General features: G+C 45.0%; 8 protein-coding genes across 8 annotated transcripts; 6 read left to right on the plus strand and 2 right to left on the minus strand.

The window, feature by feature from the left end:
- Positions 1-2,753: 2,753 nt before the first annotated feature.
- On the plus strand, positions 2,754-3,427 carry N7516_009478 (uncharacterized protein; the record flags this gene model as incomplete). Its single annotated transcript, XM_057222197.1, has 3 exons — positions 2,754-2,785; positions 2,852-2,933; positions 2,993-3,427. The coding sequence occupies 3 exons, from the start codon at positions 2,754-2,756 to the stop codon at positions 3,425-3,427; spliced, it is 549 nt and encodes a 182-aa protein (XP_057069418.1).
- Positions 3,428-5,492: 2,065 nt separating this feature from the next.
- N7516_009479 (MBL fold metallo-hydrolase) lies at positions 5,493-6,613 on the plus strand (the record flags this gene model as incomplete). The annotated part of the gene is made up of 3 exons (XM_057222198.1): positions 5,493-5,829; positions 5,903-6,295; positions 6,348-6,613. The coding sequence occupies 3 exons, from the start codon at positions 5,493-5,495 to the stop codon at positions 6,611-6,613; spliced, it is 996 nt and encodes a 331-aa protein (XP_057069419.1).
- A 1,262-nt stretch (positions 6,614-7,875) lies between these two features.
- On the plus strand, positions 7,876-9,824 carry N7516_009480 (uncharacterized protein; the record flags this gene model as incomplete). Its single annotated transcript, XM_057222199.1, has 2 exons — positions 7,876-8,182; positions 8,242-9,824. The coding sequence occupies 2 exons, from the start codon at positions 7,876-7,878 to the stop codon at positions 9,822-9,824; spliced, it is 1,890 nt and encodes a 629-aa protein (XP_057069420.1).
- Positions 9,825-9,904: 80 nt separating this feature from the next.
- N7516_009481 (uncharacterized protein) lies at positions 9,905-10,234 on the plus strand (the record flags this gene model as incomplete). Its single annotated transcript, XM_057222200.1, has 1 exon — positions 9,905-10,234. The coding sequence occupies one exon, from the start codon at positions 9,905-9,907 to the stop codon at positions 10,232-10,234; it is 330 nt and encodes a 109-aa protein (XP_057069421.1).
- A 1,114-nt stretch (positions 10,235-11,348) lies between these two features.
- On the plus strand, positions 11,349-12,095 carry N7516_009482 (uncharacterized protein; the record flags this gene model as incomplete). Its single annotated transcript, XM_057222201.1, has 2 exons — positions 11,349-11,700; positions 11,827-12,095. The coding sequence occupies 2 exons, from the start codon at positions 11,349-11,351 to the stop codon at positions 12,093-12,095; spliced, it is 621 nt and encodes a 206-aa protein (XP_057069422.1).
- Positions 12,096-12,228: 133 nt separating this feature from the next.
- N7516_009483 (putative MFS transporter) lies at positions 12,229-13,858 on the minus strand (the record flags this gene model as incomplete). The annotated part of the gene is made up of 4 exons (XM_057222202.1): positions 12,229-12,580; positions 12,632-13,276; positions 13,331-13,592; positions 13,654-13,858. 4 exons carry the CDS (start codon positions 13,856-13,858, stop codon positions 12,229-12,231), a joined length of 1,464 nt encoding a protein of 487 aa, XP_057069423.1.
- A 1,686-nt stretch (positions 13,859-15,544) lies between these two features.
- N7516_009484 (CRAL-TRIO domain-containing protein) lies at positions 15,545-18,642 on the plus strand (the record flags this gene model as incomplete). Its single annotated transcript, XM_057222203.1, has 6 exons — positions 15,545-16,306; positions 16,363-16,404; positions 16,486-16,585; positions 16,677-17,200; positions 17,700-18,394; positions 18,453-18,642. The coding sequence occupies 6 exons, from the start codon at positions 15,545-15,547 to the stop codon at positions 18,640-18,642; spliced, it is 2,313 nt and encodes a 770-aa protein (XP_057069424.1).
- A 635-nt stretch (positions 18,643-19,277) lies between these two features.
- N7516_009485 (uncharacterized protein) lies at positions 19,278-19,667 on the minus strand (the record flags this gene model as incomplete). The annotated part of the gene is made up of 3 exons (XM_057222204.1): positions 19,278-19,354; positions 19,419-19,456; positions 19,504-19,667. The coding sequence occupies 3 exons, from the start codon at positions 19,665-19,667 to the stop codon at positions 19,278-19,280; spliced, it is 279 nt and encodes a 92-aa protein (XP_057069425.1).
- Positions 19,668-22,090: the final 2,423 nt, after the last annotated feature.

A 22,090-nucleotide genomic window follows, 5' to 3' on the forward strand; every position in this document is an offset into this window, starting at 1 on the left:
CTACTAGAATACTTTATTCCCCGATAGTCGAGCCGGACGAGATAATTACTAGAACGATACGGTTTTCCTATAGAACTTACTAAGACTATATCGATTCCGAAAACAAAACCGAAATAGACGAAATAACCGAAGCGAATTGTTATAAAGCCGGACGTTCTATAGGGTAATAATAATATTAATAAAGGATTAGGTAATAATAATAATTAAGGTAGGGGGAGACTTATAAAGTCGAGAGTTATTACGAAATAGAGTACTCCTTTTATTTATAACGGTAAGCCTTTATATATTAAGGATATTATTATTCCCTAGTCTTATAATAAGGCGATAAATTCTCGATTTTTAGACCGCTAGTAAGTAGCGATAGAAGATTAGTTTGACGACGTTTATATAAAAAGGACTTTTAATATCGTTTATAAACCGCCGGGGGTAGTGCCTCTACCGAGTTAATAGATTTTTAATCTTAAAGTAACGAAGGATAACCTTATTTATAGTTTTAAAGCGTGCTAGGTAGTTTATAGTAATTACTAGTAGAAAAAGAAGAATTTAATCTTCTATACTTTAGTTATTTAGAACGTTCTTATAAAGATTATCTTTATACTTATTACGTAGAGAGGTTATAAATAGCGTTAGTTTAATATAGTAGCTACGTATCTTAATACTTCTTATAAAGATTAGGAGATAGTTTATATTATTTAACTAGTAGGTTTTAAATACTCCGAACCTAATATCGGAAGTAAAGGTTAGGTTTATTAGTTATAGTAAGTATTATTTAGTCTTTATAATTCGGTAGCTCTATAGAATAAGGAACTTAATAGAAGACTAGTTAAGATTAGATTTTATACTCTTAATAATAATCTATATATCTATATTAAGATATATAATAGTTTAACGTAGTTTCTTTTTATTTATATTAATGATTTTATTAGTATAGCTCCGACTAACGGAGAGGTCGAGATGATTTTTTAGTAGGTAAAGGGTTAGTTCGAGATTAAGGATATAAGAGAACTATCCCGTTTTCTTAGTAATACCGTTATCCGGAATTATAATAAGAGAATAATTTAGATAATATAGTAGGTATACTATCTAAAGGCACTTTGCTTAGTAGAGATATAGGTATATTCTCCGATTTCGATTCCGCTTTCTCTAAACTATAAATAGGATAACGGTAATAAGGATCCCGACGCTCTTCTAGATTAAGAGGGGTATATTTTATTTAAGTCTTTAGTCGGTAGACTTAACTAGTTAGTAGTTAAAACTAGGCCTAATATTAAATTTAGTATTATAAAGTTATAATATTGTTCTACTTCTCCGACTATTAACGATTTATAGATAGTCCGTACTATCTATAGGTATCTTAATAATATAATATATCTTAGTATAACGCTAAGAGGGGTAGACGATACCTCGTTCTTTATATATACCGATACTTCGTATAGTAATTAGTATAATTTAAAATCGATAGAGGGTACTATTTAGTTTTTCGGTAGCGTACCTATTATTTAGTACTCGAAGAAATAGAGTATTATAACTCTATCGTCGATAGCTACGGAATAGTATACTCTAGATCGACCTACTAGGGATACTTAATAGATTTTAAAGATTACTAAGGCACTTAATCTTCCTAAGGTAGGCAATCTAATTGTTATTTTAATAGATAATATTAATACTTAGTTACTAATAAGTAAGAAATTATATAAGAACAGTATACGTTGGCTTAATATAAAGTGGTTTTTCGTTAAGGACGCTATTTTCTAGAAGAAGATCGATCTACAGCGCGTCGAGATAAAGAGTAACGTCGCCGACGGGTTTATAAAAGCGCTTAATAAAGAAGCATATATAAAGTTTATCTAGATACTAGGTCTTAATTGATCTATATATTAAAGTTTACGGGTAGATATAGATTTACATTATATAGGAAATAGTGAAAAATGAGAAAACAAAATGGAGAGTTTTTATTAGTGGAGACAAAGAGATATGGTGACAGTCTTCGTCCTAAAGGGGGGTATTGGAGTCACGTGACGGCCATGTGGGGCCGCAGGTGATCCTGACCCACAGAACTCAGGATATTGTTAGACAGTAGCTAGTTTTTTTCTTCTCTTCTTTTCTTTCTCTCCAGAGTCTACAATATTAATCCCTTGAGGTTAACATTCATTCCTACATAGCCTGTATTCCATCTGACAGTAGTCAAAGCGACAAAAGAGAAGTCGTCTACCTAGCGACGAAGCGACCCCTGAATCGAAGAAAAATCGGAAATCTGTCCACAAAGTCATTAACAATCAATCGAATCGTTAAATCATGGCCGATTACCTCTCCGCGGGTTTATCCTCTTGCGTTATACTAAAGGATACTGCAATATAGGATTTATAGCTTGCTAATATCGAGTCAATTGCCGTTTAATTTGACGTGTAGGAGCTATATAATCCTAGTTAAGAGAAGGAACTAGAACCTCTGTTAGTACCGGTAAAGGTTATCTCTATAACTGATATATAAGAGAAGTATAAAGAGAAATGGTTTAAATCGTTCAAAATGCTTTAATCGGAATGGTCAATCGATAATATACTATATATATCTAGTAAAAGAAGGGGTTAAATATAGTAAGTAGTAATAGCTATCCGAAATAGTATTTATCCGAACTACTAGCCTTTTATTATCCACTATAAAACGCTATACGCGTTACTTCGAAACCTTCGATAACGATTCGCTGCCGAATTGTATCCGTCGTCGTCTGTGAACTTTCGGGCTTAGCGCCCCTCATGCTCGTATGTGTTGCTCTTGTCGGCCGAGTGTAAGTACATTTATCACAGAGAGTTGCCACTGTAGCGGACATTCTGCTAATTCACTACACGCATAGGAACAAAACGGCCAATATATTCCCCGGAAAGGCTGCCATTTGTATCTCCCTACTCGCCTTACTGGGCCTGATTCTCGGTGTCGTTGGCACAGATAGGGCTCTAGAGGAAGCAGAATCTACGAACGACATCCACCTGAACAGTCTCACCAGGCCGCATTGGCCCTCTTCCTTACTGGTTTCGCTCTGATGCTAGTTGGTTACTTTGCGTTAGTCCAGGATGTACTACGCTATCCTGCCAAGAGAGCTGTGCTTGGAACCGAAGCCCGCATCCTAGTCATCGTGGGACTCGCTGCGCCATTTGTGTTTGTCCGTCTGCTTTACAGCGCCCTCGGTGACTTTACCGGAGCGGAACTATGGATCTCCATTAGTGGCAACGATACTATCTATCTTATCATGGATGGCCTTATGGAGATTATCGCCATCACTATCATGTACACCACCGTATATTTTGCGCCGCTGCCGAAAGCAGCACCCGCGGAGCGTATTGTGGACGCCGAGGGCGTCACTGCGATAGAGCGCGGGAGCGAGAACCAAACCGCCCTCAAGGAAGAGAACCGCAAGAGCAACGAAGCTTAAGTGGCTTAGGCTTTGGCTCGCGAGGGTATATATCTTATGTCAGCTTATAAGCCGATTATCTAGTTAACTAGTTAACTAGTTATCAAAGCGCGTTTATAATTGTGTTGGTATTTTTTGCGTTTTATTCTCATTTGGTGCATTTTGTTCAGAGACTTGAAGAATGTATTTTGAGGACAGAAGTAGTCATCGAATTGTGTGCATAGCGCCCTGATAGATTACTTCCCCCTTACTTTCGAACGTTCAATTCTCTCATGGTCATACATACATGTTTTGTAGAACTAACTAACTAACTAGTGTAGTGGGGGGGCCTTGCCTGCCACTACGCACTGGCCTTACCTGTTCTGTCATTTACCAAGCATGTTGTTATGTAATCTTAGGGAGCGGAGGATACAAGTAGTAGGAAGAGACAGATTGAATAGAACACACCTCTACAACTCTCCGAATCGACTCCTTGGGCACCGCGTCCAGGTTCCTTTGTATGCAAAGTTGGGTATGAGACTGAACTGCGAATGCTGAATCGACCCGTATGCCTTAGAGCATACTGCCTAGAGCGTTCCCCTCTTTACTAGTTAGTTAACTAACCCACATTCTGGGCACCCACCAGGGCTCCACCAGTGCCCCACATACCTTACGGCCCGCTAAGGCTTGCGGGGCTGGTTGCCCAAATGGGATGGTTTAAATGGCGATCATTGATACTACCACATTCTACTCCATGCGGTGCTGTAGTTATGGTTTGCTGCTGATGTTGCATGCGGTCTCGGTGTCTAAACAGGTTCGTGTTTCTCAATGCTAGACAGATATACCCAGATCGGGAGAAGCTTGTTCGTTTTACGATGTTTGAGGTATTTCTGGGAAGGTGAACACACATTCCCTGTTGGGGGCCGTGTTGGACCACTTTCAACAAGGCTCTCAGCCTGACTATCCTGAGCTCCGACTTACACCGATTTGGGAAGCATTGACGAAATAACGTAGGATGGATCCATGGATCTATATAACATATAAGGCTATGCACAAGAATCAATCATATCAACCCTCAGTTGCTTCACAATCAATCAGTCCTTTCAAAATCAAATGAGTCTCTCTCAGTTTCCAATAATTCACCTCAAATCAAATCAAAATGGCGGCTCCAGGAAATATCACTATTGATGATCTCACATGAGTGCAACCTTCCAGTCTGATCAAGAACCTCCGACACGAATGTATATGAGGCGGTGCAAGCGTCCACTCAGAAAAAAAGGTACATATATAAAATAAATAAATATAAAATAAAGTAAAAAGGATCCTACGGATGGTGTCCCATGCGGGGATATGTCCCTCAGCCACCCATGCACCCAACATTATTGTTAACAATGCCAATGATCTCGTTGATCGTCGAAAGTAGGTCTACGGAACGGGCCGAAAGGTATGTCCTATAAAGCCCAAAAAGGTCAAAATCCTTATTCGTCAGAACTTCAAAATGATGAATTCGATGAAAAATGGTGCTCGGAGTCGAACGAGCAAGGGCTTCATAACTTGTTAGTGAATATGAAGGCTACGCTGTCGAAGCTTGGGGCTATGTGACTTGCATTGCTGCCTGGTTTGTCAGGCTAGGGGTGTCTGCATGTTTGTCTCCTTCTCTCTCTCTCTGCGCTTCTTCTCTCTCTCTTCTCTCTCCTCCCCAGTTCTTCAGTTCTTTAGTTTCTATCAATACAACATTTCCACAACTCCCTGTTCTCGATCGGCTGACATGCGCAGGAAATGCGTTAACCCAGAAGGGAATGATATTGACTCTGGAGAGAAAAAGGAAGAGAGAGAATGCTAGCTACAATCTACATGGAAGTCCTCAACAAAGACGTATTGGGCGCTAAACCCAAAGAGGCAAAGCTAACCGGATACAGTAATTGACAGGTCCGCCGTTCAGTTGGCCCCTTTCGGCTGCCGCTCTCCACCATGACCTTGCTGTTCTGCGGGGTCTTGCCTCTACCACCCATCCACAGCGCTTCCAAGCACAACTCATAGACAGTTATTCCACTTTAGTTTCCAATGCTCCGAGAATTCTGTTGCTCTTTTTGAAATGTGTATCGATATGAGTCCCAGAAAAGCGGCCAGCCCGACGCCCGAGCCTGCCAAACCCGGCTCGACATGTTTCACAGCTAGCAGGCTCAATGGCACCACGTTCCAGATCGTCGAGGACGACAAGTTCCTCGAGATGCCTATAATATACGCCAAGGTGTACCGATCTGTCTTTGTGCTGATGGACACTGGGTGCGGTGGGGCGGCGCGTGATCCCAGCGTCGAGCTCAGGTCGCTGCGTAGTTTCCTCGAGACAGTTCCCGTGAAAGAGAATGGCGAAGCTCCTCTCAACTCTGGTAGAGAGAGAGAGTATCTTGTTATTTGCACACATTGCCACTTTGATCATATTAGTGAGTATCATGATATTAAAGTACTGGGCGGTTGGATTCTTCCAAAAATATTTATTCTTGTTAACACCGTAAGGTGGCATCGAGCAGTTTGTCGAGACGGACGGCAGTACCATCTGGGCCAGCGACTATGACAAAGACTATCTCAGCCCAACCCGACTACCAAGCACGTCCCTCTGTGACAAACTCAATATCAAAACACCGGAATACACAGTCACCAATTGGTGCAGCGACGGCCAGCAGGTAACTGACAGCATTGGGCATGATCTTGGCCTGACGGTGTACCATACACCCGGCCACACGCCCGACGAAGTTGCCATATGGGACTCACACGAGAGAATACTATTCGTCGGCGACTCTATATATCAACACGCGCCCATCTTTTTATTTGAGACACAGAGCGTCATCAGGTACAGCGAGTCGATCGGCAAAATGAGGCAGCTCATCAGACGATTCAATGCCGAGACAGGTAAGCTTGACCACTCACCTAAACCGTAACTACAAGAAACTGACGAGAGCAGAACAACGCGCAAAGATATCATGTAGTCACATCACCCCCAGCATAGACGCGGCCAACTTCCTGGCCGAGGTAGACGCATTCCTATATAAAGTCGTGACCGGGCAGGTTGAGCGTAAGGGCTCGTTGGACATGTCCGGGCATCCACGGGACAGCTACTCGAGAAAGGACGGGAGTCTTGAGTTTCAGGGGTGTAGAGAGTATTTTGAAGAGTTTACGGCGAGCAAGAAGGCTATGAATTCCATTCGGAAGCGCCAAATCGTGGAATAGACAAGCTGACGCCTGTTGCTTGTTGTGTACGTGAGTATACTTGTACTGATAGTCATATTGGGCTTAAGTCAATTCATAGGACCGACAGAAGGTCATCGGTTTTGATATGTTCATCTGACATTACCATTCCTTGTTCTCCATGGTCGCCGTTGCCCATCGGATAAGCACCATGCAGAAGGCCGATTGTATTTTATGTTGAGAAAACAACATTCCACTTTGTAACGGTAGAGCTTAACCCTATCCTAGTGTTGTATGAGGGCAATTTTCTGGAACGGGGGACTCACCAAGTGTTAATGAGGCTTGGGGGAGGTATTTTGAGCTGCAGAGCTTTGGAGAGGTTGAAGTAACTTTGGTGTATATATATATAGTATCAAAAGGAAAATCCAATTAACGCGGATAGTGTTCGATGAACTAAAAACATAGAATTAATACATTCAAAAAGCCATCCTAACTTTATGATGTATAGTACTTTTTTTTTACATTACAGTTGAGTTATTTTGGTACAGCATCGAGGGATTGTTGATTGTTTATGGGTGAATCACGCTATAGCTTAGGGTTTTATTACCTAAAAGTATGAATAAGGCATCTGAATAATGGATGACTAATCCAGTGTCACCTGACCTGACCTTGGCAGGCAGGTGGGGCCGACTCAAGATTGCTAAGTCAGCCGGAATAAACCCCGGGGCCTCCCGAGAGATCCGAAGGTCCAGCCTTCAGGAACTCAACTGCGGAGAGGCCTTCCAAGGTTGTATCATGGGTTACAAACACCTCTTAGGAGCTGCCTAGGTGGTCCAGGCATGCAAATTACATGAATCAGATTGCGATCCAATTGCATGAATACGGGTCAATGAGTTGTCACGGCAGCAAAAGCTCAGTCTTCAGCAAAGTTGTTCAAACTCAAAGCTACAGCAGATTGGCCCGGACTAATGGTACAGGCCGTGCACTAAGACTCAATTGTGTACTAAGAGATGGGATGGTCCGGCTTAATGAGAAATTAAAGAGGTGACGTTTCAGGCAGTTCAGAATAACGAGGCTGAAACACTGTCTCCCCGGATGGGGACCCCATTCCCGTTCGGAACTACTATAAACCAGACAAGGGGGTTGCTAGACTATCCACTTTCACCACCCTTGGCATAAGGTTGACACTCCTGATTTCTCAGTTTGAATTGGGCTCCAAGAAGTTCCCCGAAGAAATGGGGTATTAAAGAGCGCCAATCCGTCATCAAACATGGCAGACAGACAGTAACACCGAACACCCCAACATGCGTGGGACTTTCATTCTTTCTTTGCTTTCTGCGGCGCTGGGCGCCAGCGCTGCTATTTCTCAGTCTAACCTCAAGACTCATGTCGATGTGCTGGCACTCGACTACTCCTTTAACCCAGTCAAGGCGGCATACTGGACTGGATATCCCCACCACCGTCGTACTCCCTTTTCGGTGTCGCCCAATGGGAAATCATTGTATATTGCCTATCTTGACTCCAGTGCCACGGATGTTCATGTGCAGCAGCTGGATCCTACCACCTTCGCTGCTACTGGTACAACTGTGACCGTCTCTGGCGGAAAAGAAGGTGTGTTGCCCGATTGCCCATAGGCAATGAAAAAGAGGGACCACTAATTCATGGTATAGCTGGAGGTCTTGTGGCTCACAATGATGGGTTTGCCCTTCTGACGAGCGAGGCCATGCCCTCTGGCACCACCAATGCACCACCGAACGATACCCCTGTTCCCGTGCTCTACCGCTACACTTTAGGGAAACAGACATGGAAGACCTGGCTGGGTGGACCTGGCGTCCACGAGTCCGAAGGACTTTCTGCCTCTCCCGACATGAACGGCGACCTGGTATACTCCGAGAGTGCGGAGCTCTACGGCGCATACTTTGTCGTGACTGATTACTCCGGTGACGCATCGGGCCATTTCGGTGATAGCGTGGAGTACGTCTCGGCAAGCGGGAAATTGGAAATCATCTCTGGAGCTAGCAGTGCATGGGGTTGCAGCCACAACACCGGCATTGCATTCGAAGCAGCCGACGACGCCCCCTTCGCCGGTATTTGCGCCGAAGATCAGGGCGCGATCTGGTTGAACACCAAGACACAAGGGATGTCCACCGACGGAGTCAAAATTTCCAACGAGAACACTACAAATGGCGCGTCTGGTGAGCCTATGGGTGGTATGTCTGGTAGCTACAGTGCGTTGGCTCGGTTTGCCGATACCACTAAGTATATCTTCGCCTGGGTTTCCCGTGGCGCGATTCATGTGACAGAGAACGCCTGGATGGGAACTGGCTACACAAACGTGCAGAACCGCACGAACGGTCGCAATGTTGCTATTTCGATTTTCTCTGATAAGTATACCAAGGTTGGCACCCAGGCCACGTCTGAGGTCGGCACCGACGATGGAGATAGCCAGGTCAACTGGGTGACATCTGGATCGAACGATTGCTCAAATGCTCACGCTGCCACCTTTGGAAATAGCAATGCCCTCGTTACCTGGGAGGAGATCTCGAACCCGACTTGTGACTTCATTGCCATGGGATGCCGTGGTATCTTTGCTGGAACTTACTTCCAGCAGGTTGACTCCACCGGCTCCAAGGTTGGTGAAGCCTTCAGCGCTGACGATGTTTACGTTGCCGGTGATATGGTGACTATGTCAAATGGTAGAATCTGCTGGCCCTATGTTGACATGACTTGGGATCTCTCGCAGTCCATTGATGACTCGTCCTCTGCGAGTGGCAAAAAGATGAGCATTGCTTGCGTAAGCCTCGATGGTACAACGGATTCCTCACCAATCACGGCTGCTAGTAGCCAGACTACTGAAGCCGCGTCAAGTGCAACTACAATCGAACATACAAGTCAGACTACCGAACCCGCAGCCGAGGATATAAGTGGAAGCGTCGCCGCCATCAGAGGCGGATCTGGGAACACATCGAGAAGTTCTGTGATCGAAATCGCAACGTCTGTTACTAGCTCCGCGGCCAGTGGCATTGTGGATGTTACCGCAGGTGGACCAGACAGTGAACTTCTGGCTGCCAGTACTATTTATACTACCATCCCGAGCGGCACTCCTACCGGAATCGCCAGGGGTCATGGGCGGAAACATGGCCACGGCTGGGGATACCATGACACGGAACGCCATAGTTCAGAACACCACAGTTCAACATATGATAATGTCCCTGAGAGCGAGCCCGAGATCGGTGGGGCTTGCAAGACCTAGTAGATTCTATGGTTTCCCACGAGAATTTCACGTCTTAGATCTTAGTCGAAAATATCTTGACCTAATGCATTGACTGGCCTATGGCATTACTTAAGAACCGATACGCACCGGCCACCGCTAGCGCTAGACGGGGTGACTTCTTTATCGTTTCGAAAGGTGATGAACACTCACTTGCGGTCCAGCTGGCTTTCTGGTGTGTTTCTGGTCAGGACCAGTTGGAGGTCCAGGTTGTCGTCTCTACTGCTCTGGTGGATAAGCCGTCGGCGAGATGGCTTGCAGGGAAGCTTGCTGCTGCTGTGGGGGCGCTATCAGAGGCTCCTAGAATACTGTTAGACGATGTTTGTGTTGGGCAAAGGGAATATGTGATAGTTGGATTTTGGTCTTCCTATCATATAGGCTCATTTAATTAGTTGAATGTCATTTCTTAGAATTATTTGGATTTTCCCAGGGTTATAAACTCTTTTATTATTTTCCCTACAACGACATCATCTTTGTAGGCTACATATTACAACCTGCCCCTGGGCTGGCGAGTTACAAACTAGGCCAAAATACCATTATATCTGAGCATTACGCTCAGATAGACCAGGCTCCGATATATATAGTGCATGACATGACACTACATCTCAGTTGAATAGACAATGGCATACCTTTGCCCTTATTTCCCTAACTCTCCATTTATCCAAAGTTTCCCCAAGCTCCTACCTGACGGTCTTACATAGATCTGATTCCCGATAGTGAAACATTGGAGAATGTTTCACCCCCAATCTGCTTTTCGGGAAATGTCTCACCATCTTCCCTACCCAAATCGATCAGCTTATATTAGCCATGTAGGCCGCAAAACTGTATGTTGTCTATAGAGTGTGCAATATATAACCAACTAATCCCAAGATTGATAGGACGTGAATACACCCTACGGTTAACAGGACCATATCTGGGAGTCTAGGACAGGAAAATGAGATCTAGGTAGCAGCAGTACAGTAGAGACGGTAGATTGGAATCAGCTATTAAATCGAGCATTCGAAGTGTTAGCCTCACAAATAATATTATCCAAGTCAACATTCGAATACGAAGAGTGGGCTGCCCGACCCCGCCACGGGCGCACTATTTTTACACATTTGCGTGTTCATTCTTGTTTTTTTTTAGAGATAAAATATAAAAAACTAAAAAATAGGGCGTCCAATGATCCTATTTATCAGACGGTTGCAAGGTTACATGCGGAGAGTTACCTAGGTAACGTTATGAGCTGAGCCCTTTGTCTCTCTTTCGAGCTATCAGAAACATTGAATCGCCCCACTAAGACTGGGCACACGTATGTGGGAAACAGAATGGTTTTCGAAATTTGATTGTTCTACGGAAGTACGTGGGACGACTTCCAGCTGTAGTGAGACCTGCTGTGGTATAAAACCTAAGTTTGGCCCTGGACTCGGGTTCTTGAGATCACAACAGCACTTCTTAGTCTTCTTAGTACTTACAGTATTCACAACCCCTGACAGCTTCTTTCGCTCTTGCTCAAATACTGTCAAAATGGATTTTATCCGAGTTATTACTCTGTTTTCTTTCTTATTCTCTGTTGTCGTGGCATTCCCCCAGCAGACTGCCGCGGGTACAACAACCGCAATTCCGGCGACGATTACCAAGGCTGCGTCGCTAAGCTGCTCGGACGGCCAGACCGCTGTCTATACGACAGATTGTACGATGGGAACTCCTACATCGTACTGCGCTAGACCGGAGCCCCCATCCAGTGCTCGGAGGGGTACTTCCCCTCGGTTTGGCACCCAGGTCATTGCATGGAGCAGTCGACCTGTTTCCCTGTTGATGCGTCCTGGATCACGACTGAGTGCTCACATGGGGCAATTCCTTGGACAACCTCGACTTTGTATGAAGGCACCTTAGCGGGGGGACAGTCGACTATTATCAGTGGTAAGTCCCTTCCGGTTCATTTTCCTTGTTCGATTTTCCCAGTACATAGACAATGAAGCTGATATGTCTGATGTTTCTAAAGCCGTTTCCTGCTCCTGTACCAGGGACCAATGGTATAGCATGACCATTCTCCCAGGCGCATCCACCGTCGACACGTTCTGCATGCCTTCAAGCTCCTGTCCAGCGGGCATGACAACCTCAGTCTCGACCAACACTTACTGCGCAACGGCGCCGGCAAGTGTGTGTTCAGATATTCCCTTGGAGACCAACTACTGCAAGTGTGAGTCGGCAGCGCAGACACCAGTATATCCTGACTCTGTTGGGGCGGCTCCAACCGGATGTAGATCTTGATCGAACATAGAATGGTTCTTTACCTAAAGCGCCATTGGTTACGGCTAGTTGGCTACTTGCATAATCTTGACCGCCAGAACGGGAGACAAATCCTGCCTCCGAAATTAAATGTATATATCGATTGAAGAATCTCTTAATAAAACCAGCGGAAGTCATCGCAGGCAGGCCCATCCTTGAGATATTCTGTAGGGATATCCCTTGCCTTAATGTGAACACCTTGCAATCGGTCCCTTTTCTTATTATCCGCCATCATCCAAAGCCCAAGACAGAGTGTTAAGACAATACCAACCCCTCCAAATGAGGCCGTGGTAATTAAGGCAGGAAGATATTTGGGTGCATCTTGCTTTCGAAAGATGTTCGAACTGACAACCCCCATCAAGTTCGCCAATGGGACTGCAATACTCGTCAATACCACACGACGCCCTTCGTTAGCAGTGTTGTTGTTATACCAAGTGTCGAGAAGAACGGAAGGCGCAGAGGTTCCCCTATTTAAACTGGTCAGCATCTATCTCGTGAATAAAGGGGGGCGAACCAACCAAGTCATCAGAAATGAAGCAAAATAAGCTACATTTATATCATGCTCAACATCGATAGTCGCATAGATCACGAACCCCACGAAGGTGAACAAAAAGCCGAGTGCAATGAATGGGAATCTCCATCTCGTCCAGTCACTACTGAATGCCAGGATGAGGAGAACTACAGCGCCTGAGATGTTGGGAGCCACGGTGAATAGGTTGGTTTTCACCGTACTATATCCAAGGCGCTGGATTATCACTGGAAGGAATAGCTGAACAGCTTGCAGGGGAACACCCAGGCAAACTTGAATCCCCAAGATAACCCAACTAGTTCCGTGTTTAAACACTTTGAACGCATCGCGGATGTCGAGCTTTTCATTGACCACAGAAGAACTGTCAATTTGCAAACGAAGGTATGCGAGTTCTTTCTCTTCGGGTGTCAGAAAGGTTGCCTCTGAGGCCGACCGGGGTAGATACCACAGTGCGAAGATTGCGAAGAAAATAGTCCCAGCACCTTCGATCAAAAAGAGATACCTCCAAGGCGCCAATGGTCCCGTGTGGATACGGAAAATTCCAAATGCCAGCAATCCAGAGAAGGCAGAGGCGATGGTTTGAGCCGCGTAGAAAATAGCGAGTCGGCGAGCCAACTCACCCCGACGATAGAACCTAGGTTTGAATTAAAGATGATGCAATTCCAAAAGTTTGAAAGGATGGGCTTACGTCGTTTGGTAATAGATCACCAGCGGAAAAAACGCGCTCTCTGCCATACCCAGAAACCACCTAATAGCGAAGAGACCGCTAAAGTTGTAAACTGCGACCACAAGAATCGTGCAAACACCAAAGGCAAGCATCATGCAGGGTAGCACAATATTTGGTCCATATTTCTTTCCCAAAAGACCGAGAAAAGGTGCAGTCAAAACGTAAGGGACAAAAAAGATGCTAAGAAGAAGATTATATTGATTCCCCTTCAGGGAGAGTGTTTCTGTGATTGTCATTCATATCAATGCGGTATTCCTCAGTCATCAATCCTAGTGACGGCGTACCTTCAAGTCCAGCTGTCTTCGCATTTCCTAAATTGGATTTGTCCAGGCTGTTGAAGAGATACATGATGGCCAATACAGGAAGAAGCCGAAGATCAAACTTCCATACTAATGCTCGCTCTGCTCGAGGATCAATGTCGACACTCGCGATAGTGACTGGTACATCTTGTTTTGAAGGGAGGTGACTTGATTCGAAGTCGGTAGGCATGGTTACGGGCATAAATGATGGTAATGATTCCAATATAACGATATCTAGTCTATTTAAGAGATATGTCCCGGGGGGTGTGTTGTATATACCATATGCCACTACCTCCATAGTTCTATATCGATAAGCATGACACAAAAGATAACAAATCCAAGCTTTAAACAACATGGCTGTCTTGGCAGTTTTCTTGGCTGATAAGCAACGGGGACGACGCATTCCCTATCTCTTGATGACAAACGGAAAACGCGTATAATTGGAATGGAATATCTATGGATGTACGGAGTACAGTTGACATGAAAAGACTGGGTTACCCAAGCATAGGTAGGATTCGTAGGAACATTATTGGAGGAAACATGAAATGCCGATCTCTTCGCAAGTTGCTATCCTGCTTAGTACGGAGTACTTGCGACCGGGTCACAATCTTTAAAAGTGATTTTATTCGAGGTTGTGACACATCGTGACATCGTTATCAGAATGAAGATCATATTCCATTAATGGTGTTGATACATGGTCATATTTGTACCCTTCCATAACTAGTTACATAAGTATTAGTCTAGTACTCTCCCTTTCCTCCATAACAATACAACACATTGTGGCTTCATCTACTTTCCAGGACGGAGAGGGAAGGGAGGAAAAGAGGGAGAGGGAGAAGCCAGTTACCTAGTTAGGTAACTATCTAACGTATTTCACTACCGAGCTGGCCACCCCGGAACACCATAGTGAAATGCTGTTTTTGATAAGCTTATATCGTAACAACCATAACCTCAATTTGAATAATTAATTATGTGTAAATATTGATAAGCATTTCTTACTATCTCTAGAAGTTTCAATCGAAACAAAAAGTCGGATAATGATAATACCATAAATTACGCTATAATTTAATTATTTTCGCTGTAGATATATATGTCTTGAATACCCCATTATAAAAATTTCCTTAAACCTGTCGAATAGCTATACCATACACCTTGAACATAGCCCTTTAATATGAAATACATATAATCACCTATTGTTGGGATATAGCACTGTAATTTATCGCCTTAACTATGGTGTTCCGGGTGGCCAGCTCGGTAGTGAAATACGTTAGTTACTAGTTACATGTCTCATGTGGGGTTAGTTGCCTCAGACAGGGTCAGGCACCCAACAATAGTCAACCCCCATCTCCCCGCCCATTATACATTGAGAGGGGCCGGTTTATGTGAGGTAACTAGAACATTGTTATTTTAATATTGTACGGAATTACACTTCTTTTTTATTCTATTTTTTTTTTTTTTTTCGAATTCCCTGGCGAGACTCCAAATCCCATCTTAAGGCGGCTTCCCCCTCTTGCGGAATGTTGCCGGGAATAGGGGGAATAGGGGGAACTGATGGGCTATCTGGTAAATGGCATTGCAGTAATCACTATAACTGCACTGTGAATCTTTGATTGAACAGCACTAGAAGGAATGAGCGAATAGGCCCCATCCCCCGGTTTCTAGGGACCGAGGCAGAGTCTGGGGTATGAGGGGTTTCATGTGGATTTCCGGTGATCATCTTCTTTATATGGGCTAGTTTGACTAGATTTATCACTTCCACCATCAATGCGCTTTTTGTCTTTTAGGATGTTTGTAAACACCACATCATGCTCCGCAGTTTAAACTCTTCCGTCAATCTCAACTTCGATTCATCTATTACAGGTCACCCCCAAGAAACATGGCTGCCGATGGCCCCAACCCCGGCTTCTTGGGCAACCTCAACAAGGATCAGGAAGTCAAGTTACAAAGTCTTTGGTCAGTCCTACTCAAGGCAGGGCAAATATCCCCACCAAAAGAACCTATCAATGGCTCCGTCGAGGAGCCTTGGAGTCCAACCCAACCCCACAGACGGTTGTCGCTTCTTGGCCGTACACAGAGCAACGTCTCCGAAAACCCCATGCCAACCCTGAATGAATCTTATCACCAAAACATCATGAAATACCTAGGAGAAATAGGGGCTGGTGTGGCTGAATCCAACGCAATCAAGAAGGCCCTCTCGGAGATCACACCCACCGAGCTTCGTACGGGGTTACTTAACACTCTCAAACACGACCACCCCGATGCCGTGCTTTTACGCTTCCTCCGCGCTCGCAAATGGGATGTTCCCAAGTCATTTGCAATGATGATGGAAGCAGTCGTTTGGCGATTAAAGGAAATGCATGTAGACGAAGATGTGATGGCAAAGGGGGAGTTACATGCCCTTAAGCAGACGCAAAACAAATCCAGCATAAGTGAACGGAAGGCCGGAAATGACTTCATGTCTCAAATGCGCATGGGAAAGAGTTATGTGCATGGTATTGATAGGGCTTGTCGCCCAATCGTGGTGGTGAGAGTCCGCTTACACAAGCCTGGGGCTCAAAGTGAAGAATCTTTGGAGAGACATATTGTCCATCTGATTGAATCGGTCCGGCTTACAATGGCTCCTCCGGTTGAGACTGCAGTATGTATGTTGTTTTTGACAGCGAGGTGAAACGGGTGTCACTGACTCTAGGTTAGGCTGTGTTATTTGATATGACCGGCTTTGGACTGTCCAATATGGTGAGTCACTGTTTTCAGGTCCACGCAGTATTGTCGTCGTTCTTTCACCTTTACATAGCTAACACTTTTCTTTGGAGGCAGGAATATCCACCTGTCAAATTTATTCTCAGATGTTTCGAAGTTAACTATCCAGAATGTTTGGGAGTTATGCTTATTCATAATGCCCCGCGGGCTTTCTCAGGTCAGTGATTCATTTTGATCAAGGCCAAAGATACCATATCGGGCCTATCTCTCTTCTTGGTCTATTGGAACTCACCATTTCCATATTCTAGGGATTTGGCGACTCATTCGAGGCTTGATGGATCCCGAAATTGCAGCCAAGGTTGAGTTCACAAATAGTGTTGCCGACCTCGAGAGGTTCATCCCCCGTGATCAGATCGTGGAAGAGATGGGCGGCGACGAGAAATGGTCATATAGATACATTGAGCCCAGTCCTACAGAAAACTCCAAGATGGATAATACTACGATACGGGATGCACTGAAACGGGAGCGACAAGCTATTGGCGAAGAGTTCTTGGGTGCTACATCTGGGTGGATCAATGCGACTAAATCAGGGGACGCGACGACGCTCCATTCCAGCGAAAGCGAAAGGGCTTATCTAGCCGAGCGACTCCGCGTCAACTACTGGAAACTTGATCCCTATGCTCGAGCCCGTCTTCTCCTGGACCGAACAAACGTTATTCAAGATGGTGGCAAGATTGAATTTTATCCTCAGGCAGCTCCTATGGACGGTGATGTTGAAATAACCAAGGGATTGGACGTGAAACATTTAGAGCGGGTTGGGGATGCTGCTCACGTCATTCTATCGTAGATATATATATAAATTCTAGGGGTAATACGTTTACAATTGAGATTTCCACAAGTAAAGTCGGCCATTTATGCAGCCTTGTCATGTCCTTTTCCTAGACTTCAGTTTACATGCCTTTTCTAGATATATTCTCCCCTCTTCGGGCTTCTAGATGACTAGTCCATATATAGGGAAATTGTCTACTCGACGGCTCCTTCATAGACTCAGAACAGACTCAGCTCGTCCATATCGGACACAAGGTCCTGGGTACATGCAGGACCAAATCATCAGTCTAGGGGGTGAATCTTTAGTTATAGGGTAGAGAGTCACTGTACCTAGGCTAGCGGAACCAGTGTTTTAAGGGATCTGTAAGAGTAATTCATATGTATTTCTATTCTTCTGTCAGGCCAAAACAAGGCATTCAGGCATTAAATCCAGACTCTCGGCATTGAGAGTCAACTATACACCGTCGTACTCCCACTCCACCACTCTACTTATATCTCCTCAGTCACTCTTCATCATCTTCTCTCCTCAAACTCTCCCGCCTCGTGCTTGTATTCATCTTCCATCAATAGGCTGGTTTCCCCGCGCCAAATTCGGTCCGGGCTCAACAGTCCTCTTTGAAAAGCCAACAATCAGCGCATGGTCAATCCGAGAGAAACAGTCCCAGAACAACCACCAGCAAGAGGAATGGGATCAGGATCTCGAGTCTGGTCCATCAACAGCCGAGGTAACATTCCACGTTCAGCAGGACAATGGTCCAACGGCATACATGCGAGTATACATGCAGGTTCCACATCCATCTACCGAATTTGAACCTCGTGAAGTTCGACGTCGCCAAGCCGCTCCCTGTCCACATCTTGAAGTCAACGCCCTAAAGTGCCTCCACCAGGAACATGCCACTATGGCACCTGCCCTCCTCGGGATTAAGGAGGAACTCCAAGGCGATGATGACGTCGTTCCAGGTGGTCACATAGTCTACATGGTGTTCGAGCACGTACCTGGAATTCGACTTGCCGATGATCAAGGAGCACCTGTCCCTGGGTATCCATTACATACGTTCTTTCGAGAGTTCGAGCGTGCGGAACGAGATAAGATTCGCGATGAGTTCGACAAAGATTACCCTACGCTGACGAAGTTTGATTGGTCAATCTACGAAACCTGGGCCGACCGTCTTGTGTGGGATCCTGTCTCTTCGAAGCTGTATGGCTGTATGTCCCTTCAATGCTGACACAGAGCTACTTGCTAACTATGTGGATAGGTGGTTCGTCGATTTCAGAAAGGTGATGGATGCGGGCTGGCTGAAGAGAATCCGCTCGCTTCGCCACGAACAAAATCCCCGTACAGAGGCGGACCGGGGCCCCATGCAGCTTATCTGGGAACTCTGGGGTCTTGCCATTCCCCCTTCCAACCCAAAGGATCTAGACGAACTTACGGCATGGAAACTGTGATTTCCCTCCGGTGTAGCAATCACTTGGCTAGAAAACTTGCTGTTACAGTGGGGAGGATTGATTTCGGTAGCTGGCTAGTTGAGAATTCATTATCTGATCAATTTCATCATCAGTGTCGAGATTTAGCCTTCGCCTTATTGGTCTTGCCGAGCCAAGCCGAGCCAAGCCTTTCTAGATTTATTCACATTGCCAAAAAACCGATTCAACTGACATTGCTTGGTCTCTCCTTGTTCCTAATGAGGGGTTCTGGTCATACTCCTTTAGGTATAGACTGAGCGTGGACTAAGTGCTCAATAGGTGTCTCCGATCAGTCTAAGTAATCAGTGAGCATTCACTGGGTGTGAGCCCGGACTGAGGTTTACTAAGTGAGGCCTGGCTCTCAGCGCCCTCGTGAAAGCGGCGGCAGCTAAGAAGGAAAGCCCCACTCGGCAGAGGAAATATATTACGTACAGTGACATTTATAGCAAGGATGGGAATGATATCAGTTTCGATACAAAGATGCTAAAATTCACCGTCGGCGTAGAAACAATAGAACGGGGCACTAGCACATTGTGAGACCCAGCCTGTCCCGTGCAAGAGATCGCATTGAGTCTATAGTTATACCATTACAGGACCGATCAGGGTCCCACTGGGGTCTAGTAATGAGGAGTAGACCTCCGCAAAGCCCATAAATAAGCCCGGGCCCGCTCGCCAAGCGAAGGGGCCAGATTGGCTGGAAAAATATAGTTAGAAAGTGGTCCGTATGCGACTTTACATCACCAGCGATGAAAACATACCACGAGCAGCGGCTTTGCGCTTTTCTTTGGCTAATTGACTGTTAGCTTGTTGCATAATGTCATGATAGATAGTCTTCTGACATACCTTTCACGGCCTTTCCAGTCCGTTTTCCCCGATACGGCTTCTGCTAAGCTTTGATTAACATGGTTCTTCTCCCATCGTATGAGTCTCGTCTCACAAACCTGGCCCTTGGGCTTTGGAGGGGGCGAACCGCCGCGGTCATCATGGCTCCTAGCGCCGCGACCCATTCACAGGTTGGGCTAGTGTGGTCCCATTCCTGGCAGAATGCGCAAAACAACTAGAGGTTCCAGAGAGATCAGTATATGTCGCAATTTACCATAGGCATCATGGTCATATTTTGAATATTGCTGCATTGCGTAGGCTAATGCGAGAGTGAGGAATGGAACACGTACACGAGGACCGCTAGTTTTGGCCTTTGTGGCTCAGAGTTGACGAGTTGAGGGGGAAGGTGAGGTGATGTTCGGGAGAAATTCACTTCAGTCCAACAATGTGAATGGGGAACCAGTAGGCTGTTGATCCCGGGGGAAGGTAGGGTGACAATTTCCCCCGGCGTGGTAGACCTTTCCTCCTTTTCGATTTTCCCTCTTTCTAATTACTTCATTGACGATAAAGGAGAGTACCACCGGCACGTAACTCTGTCATTGGTTCATATTGCCAGCAGTAATTTAGATCCACTAATGTTATAGATGCTTAAAGATGTCTGAATACCTACAATATAAAATTGATCCCTTCTAAGATGGGTATAGGGACTTCTAAAGTGAACTGAATCTGAACTGAATCTGAACTGAATCTGAACTGAATCTGAACTGAATCTGAACTGAATCTGAACTGAATCTGAACTGAATCTGAACTGAATCTGAACTGAATCTGAACTGAATCTGAACTGAATCTGAACTGAATCTGAACTGAATCTGAACTGAATCTGAACTGAATCTGAACTGAATCTGAACTGAATCTGAACTGAATCTGAACTGAATCTGAACTGAATCTGAACTGACTGAACTGACCTGAACTGACTGAACTGACTGAACTGACTGAACTGACTGAAATAATCGGCGAGTACCGTAATGACCAGTGACCGGCAACAAGCTCTTCCTTGAGAAAGACAAAGACATGCTGGTTGTACGTCGAATGGTTGTACGTCGAATAGAACCCGTATCGTGGCCCCAGGGCTTGCATGTATCTTGCTAATTAGCCAATCTGTCTCCTGAACAGCTGCTCCGTTTTATAGTTTCGCAACGGGTCGTCATTTAGGTTGTGTTGGTCGACCCATTGGATCTTCAACTCACCACAACTTTAACTTTATGTGCCTGATTCATGATAACCACGTCCGGGATACGTCTGTAGGTGCTGTTGGTGCTTCTGATATCACCAAAACGAAGATTCAGGCTTTGGGACCCAAACACTGCGCTCATAATGTGGCTCACATTCTGGTTGAATCGGCCTTGTAATCCGGTCTCGTCGCCGATAACCAGCTGTTCGTTGGCTATGTTATGTGGCCCGAGTTGTCCCACCGGCCGGATGGTGATGGTGCTGTTATGCCTTTCCCAAGCATGCTGTTGAAATTCGGCGTTAGCATTTTGCTCAAATGTGGTCCACTCGTGCAATGGCCTTTCGTACCAAACCGAATGCAAAGCAGACGATGTGGTGTTACCGGCACATAACTCTGATTGGTTATTACCTCACCACCCTTTTTTATCACCGCCTTTTTGAACCATATACGCTAATCTCAATTTGTCTACTCCGTAGTAGTGTATTGTATTGAACATGTAGAACACTAATGGCACAGCAAAAAGTCTAATGGCACAGTTCACTAAACCCCTTTAGTCCTAGCCTTCTTGGCACCCATCTTTCGGTCTAGGTGTTATTTATTATGGTATCACCACAGTAAAAAAAACAGCCCCTGAATCACCCCAGCCACGATCAGCTCCATGATCGGCCCCATAATAATGCCGCCGTTAGATCATGTGATCATGATTGCTATTTGCTAGTTTATTTGCATTGTTTGCATTGTTTGCCAGTAAATAAGACCATGTTCAGATGGTTTTAATAGGCTATATATACCCAGGTTTTCCTAGATTTTGATCCTTCTTCTGCATTTTCCCCACTCTATATGCTTCATTTTTTGCTATATTTTATGCAAAAAATAGTGAAGAAATGAAGGTTTTAATGTAGGAGATTGAAATTAATGGACGATAATTAGCATGCAGAGATTTCATTGTGGGTGCCAAGGCTTGATTAACCCTATCATGTGATTTAATGGTAGACAATTATGATCACGTGATCTAAATTATTATGGGTGGTTATAATCACGTGACTTAATGGCAGACAGCTATGATCATGTGATCTAAATTATTATGGATAATCATGATCACGTGATCTCATGGTAGACAGTCATGATCACGTGATCTAATGGTGGCATCATTATGGGGCTGATCATGGAGGAGATCAAGGAGGAGATCGTGGAGCACTATGTGGCTGGGGTGGTTCAGGGGCTGTTTTTTTTACTGTGGTGATACCATAATAAATAACACCTAGACCGAAAGATGGGTGCCAAGAAAGCTAGGACCAAAAGGGATTAGTGGACTGTGCCATTAGACTTTTTGCTGTGCCATTAGTGTTCTACTTGAACATATATAGCTATGATCTT

Source organism: Penicillium verrucosum (assembly GCF_028828655.1).
Source record: "Penicillium verrucosum strain IBT 35672 chromosome Unknown utg000004l_segment0_segment0, whole genome shotgun sequence".
Classification (NCBI taxonomy): domain Eukaryota; kingdom Fungi; phylum Ascomycota; class Eurotiomycetes; order Eurotiales; family Aspergillaceae; genus Penicillium; species Penicillium verrucosum.